Here is a 3859-nt window from a genome sequence, read left to right as displayed (position 1 = left end):
GGACGTAGCTGATTCTCAAAAGATGAGATAGCTTGTCCAGCAGCAGCGGCTGCTGCAGCCATTTGCTTGACATCATCTAATACATCAGTGTCATCTTCTTGGCTTGAAGTAGTGATGACAGCTCTCTCATCCCTGGTCTCACTATGTAACAATGGAGTATCTTCTTTTGTCGACCCTGATGCAACTAAACCTTGATCAACAGGCTCATCAGCCTTGAGGTCATCTTCATTTACTAGCTCATCGTCTTCTGGTCTCTCTACAGGTTCTTCTGTAAACTCTTGATTGTCCACAGCTTCTTCTTGTTCTACTCTTTTGAGAGCCATATAGTCTGCCTCATCTTCTGCCTGTTTTAAAGCAGCCTCAACATCTGCATTTGAGAGAGGTACCTCCGCCCCACAATTCTTGATTGTTTCCTTTTCATCCTTTGTAGTCATAGCCTTATGCCCAGAGAACAACTCCATGGGATCAAGCTTCTTAAAAAATTCGGTGTTATACTCACCGTTTTGAATTACTAGGTTATCAAGCGCACGCTTCTGGTTTGCTTTCTTTAAGATATTCTCCTCAATGGTGCTCTCACTTATCAACCGGTATATATGGACTTCACGTGTCTGACCTATCCTGTGGCACCGATCTTGAGCTTGTTGGTCCATAGCAGGATTCCAGTCACTGTCATAGAATATAACTGTGTCCGCACCCACAAGATTGATGCCAACACCCCCACTTCGGGTTGACAAAATGAAAAGAAAGATTTTGGGATTTGTATTAAACCGCTGCATTAACGTCTGCCTCTCTTCTGGAGGAGTAGAACCATCAAGACGCATGTAGGTATAACCATATAAATTAATGAAAGCCTCCAAGATGTCAAGCATCTTGGTCATTTGCGTGAATATCAACGCCCTGTGACCCCCAAATTTTAATTTCCTCAATAACATAGCAAGCTCCTGCAGCTTACCACAATCAAACTGTATCAGTCGCCTATCTGGAAAATATACTTGGCTCCGAACGATTGCAGGTCTAATCGGAGACAAAAGAGGTGACAATAAATCTGTAACTTTCTCCTTGTATGATGGACTAAGAAAAACAGGAGCGTCACTACGGCTGCACCAGCAAGCAGGTGAAGGTACTCGTGCAGCTGGAATCGCAAATGTGAAAGCTTCAACTAGCTCAATTATCTTCTGAAAGCGCTCGATCGGTGAAAGAACTATGTCAGCGAGGGTTGAGGAATACATGTCAGATGAACGATTAGCTTTAAGATGGTGTATATCATCGAGTGGACCCTTAATGGTTAAAAGAGTTCTCAGAGATGTAGAGTAAGTCGGCTTTCTCTGGCATCTCAAAGAATTCCACCATGCAATGGCTGCTGCCCGATCCTTAGTTTCTTTAACCCTTTCCTCAAAGATGGCCTTACGTACTTCTTCAAAAATATTCGTCCCTTGCAGATTTTTGCGGTTTTTCGAACTCAAAGGGATTGCTTCTGGATCATCCTTCAAGTCCACACGCTGCTTGATTAATTCTGAGGGAGTTGAAATAGCTTTAATATCATCCCCTTCCCAAGAAGTCATAGAAAAATCAAGATGTGTGAATAAGAATCCCAAAGCTTCAAGATCAACCTTGGAAAACGGACTTTCCAAAAGCAGCGAACAGATTGTTGAACTCAACTGCACATCAATGCCAGCCATATCAAAGGAACTTACAATAGGACGACCCTCAAAGAGATCAGGATGATTACACACTTTCCGCAATTGCATAATGATACTTATCATCCCAAAAAAGCTTCCACTGTTAAGTGTAGCCTGTGTTTCTGTGCTTGCTATGAAGTCCTCGTACAAGTTGCGCTGCCTCTTAGACAGTCTACAGAAAATAACATGCTCATGTTTTGAAGGAAGTTGCTTCTCCACATCCCTTTTTAAGCGCCGTAGAAGAAAAGGACGGAGGACATTATGTAAGCGATCAATAACTTCTTTGTTGATTTTTTCTTGTCCCTCAACCATCCCTGCTATCGGGTTACAGAACCAATCTTTGAATTCCTGGTGAGACTGAAAGACATGTGGCATCAGAAAATGCATAAGTGACCACAATTCCATAAGATCATTCTGCAGCGGTGTACCAGTCAACAAAATTCTGCGTTTAGAATTGAAGTTCAATAGTGTTTGCCATCTCTGAGACTTCCAATTCTTAATTAAATGGGCTTCGTCAAGAATCAAGTATTTCCACTTCTTGCGCTTGAACATTTTACTGTCCTGAATAACTAGCCTATAGGTTGTTATGCATACATGAAATGAGTTAAGCTTCATCCATCCTTGTCTCTTGAGTTTCCGCTCCTTTGCACTCCCAAAGTAGGTGAGTATTTTAAATGCAGGACACCACTTAAGAAACTCAGTTTCCCAATTAAGCATCACACTTGTTGGAACCACAATCAGATGGGGACCCCATATCCCCTTATCACATGCAAGGTGTGCTAGAAGAGCAATGGTCATAATTGTCTTTCCAAGACCCATTTCATCAGCTAGAATCCCGTTCAATCTTTTCTCATACATCGTGACAAGCCAGTCCAAACCAATGTGTTGGTACTCACGCAGAGAATGCTTGAGCAGAAACGGCAGTTTCGTTCGAACTTTTGTTGTAGAGTACGTAAATCCAGTTGGCTGCGCAGATCTTGCTGCTGCTGCTGCATCAGCAATTTTATCACTACTATCTTTACCATTATCTTCTGTTATTTCATGGGATGTGCCATCAACTATTTCCGCGCAAGGCTTTGGATCTGGCTTACATTCTGTTGAATCAACGTTTTCATCATCTGAATTAGCTTGCTGCCTATTTTCGTGTGAGTCTACACCAGACTCTTCAGACTGAGCACATGAATACTCAGATTCATCCTCAGAAATATCCTTGTCACCGAAATCCTATCACAAGAAACTTGAGTTTCAGAAAGAAAAAAAAACAGTAAAACACTACTGAACACATGCACACAGGAGACTTAATAGCATACCTCCTTATACCTTGCGAGCAGTACTTCAATAGGCATTTCACTCTCTTTTTGCAGCAGAGAAATCTGCAATACAAGGTGAAATTTCTGTTTGTAAACTCTCTAGCTAATAACGTTTTCCATGTTACAAGAAGACAGCATAATTAATAGATTTGTCACCTCTTCGACATGGTCTTCATTTTCTGCTTTCGCTAATTCCTCTTCGAGAGAAAGTGTTGTCTCATCATCCTGCACCAAAAGAGCAGATATACAACTTTGAATCTATATGCTTGTTCAAAACTTTCTTCCACAAGAGCCTTGGCTAAGAGAATCAAGTTAAAAGAGAAAAGTTTTAAAATGACTGATCTCTGGCATTTGATGAGATGGCTGACCTTTTCCTCACCAGTGGCAACAACAAAGTCGACATCTTCCTGCACATATTACAATCAGTGACAAATCAAGTTCATCATTAGTCAGAACCAGAGACCTTATGTTAATTGCAACGAAGAACATCATTAAGGTCTCCTGACAAATGATCCACAAATGAGATCAGATCCAGTTACCTGTTCATCGTTAAAATCATAAGTATGATCTTCCTTTCTGCACTTAGCAGAAGCAGTCGTCGTGCCTGGCTCGAGGTCATGAGAATGGGTCTTGGTTTTTGCCAAACGACCGCAGCTATCATTCTGTAAATAAAGGATATATATTATATTTGAGCCAGAATTTCAATGACAAATCAGACAATGGGATTTTAAAAAGACATACAACTTACAGAACGACGAACACTTGGGCTCTTTTCTGTTTCTTCAGAAGCAGTAAGATTGTTCATGTCTGCTGTATATGTAAAATGGGAAGAGGAAGTCAAAGAGAAGTTGCATTGCTTTTCAATACATT

At 41.0% G+C, this 3859-nt stretch overlaps 1 protein-coding gene across 2 annotated transcripts in view; it reads right to left on the bottom strand.

Annotated features, from left to right (window-relative positions):
• LOC104777013 (protein PHOTOPERIOD-INDEPENDENT EARLY FLOWERING 1-like) overlaps positions 1–3806 on the bottom strand; it is an 8548-nt gene extending 4742 nt beyond the window's left edge. The window contains exons 1-6 of one of the 2 annotated variants that reach the window (XM_019245907.1): positions 3738–3806; positions 3529–3651; positions 3358–3396; positions 3146–3214; positions 2990–3052; positions 23–2903 (exon numbers count right to left, since the gene is read on the bottom strand). In XM_019245907.1, the coding sequence (XP_019101452.1) occupies positions 23–2903; positions 2990–3052; positions 3146–3214; positions 3358–3396; positions 3529–3651; positions 3738–3794 (3232 nt within the window). In that variant the 5' untranslated portion in view covers positions 3795–3806. The remainder of the gene's footprint in view (positions 1–22; positions 2904–2989; positions 3053–3145; positions 3215–3357; positions 3397–3528; positions 3652–3737) is intronic. The other variant, XM_010501229.2, reaches the window with a different exon arrangement.

The sequence above is a fragment of the Camelina sativa genome, chromosome 1, assembly GCF_000633955.1.
Source record: "Camelina sativa cultivar DH55 chromosome 1, Cs, whole genome shotgun sequence".
Classification (NCBI taxonomy): Eukaryota; Viridiplantae; Streptophyta; class Magnoliopsida; order Brassicales; family Brassicaceae; genus Camelina; species Camelina sativa.
Note: the sequence above shows the minus strand (reverse complement) of the source record. Positions and strands in the feature narration are given on the sequence as shown.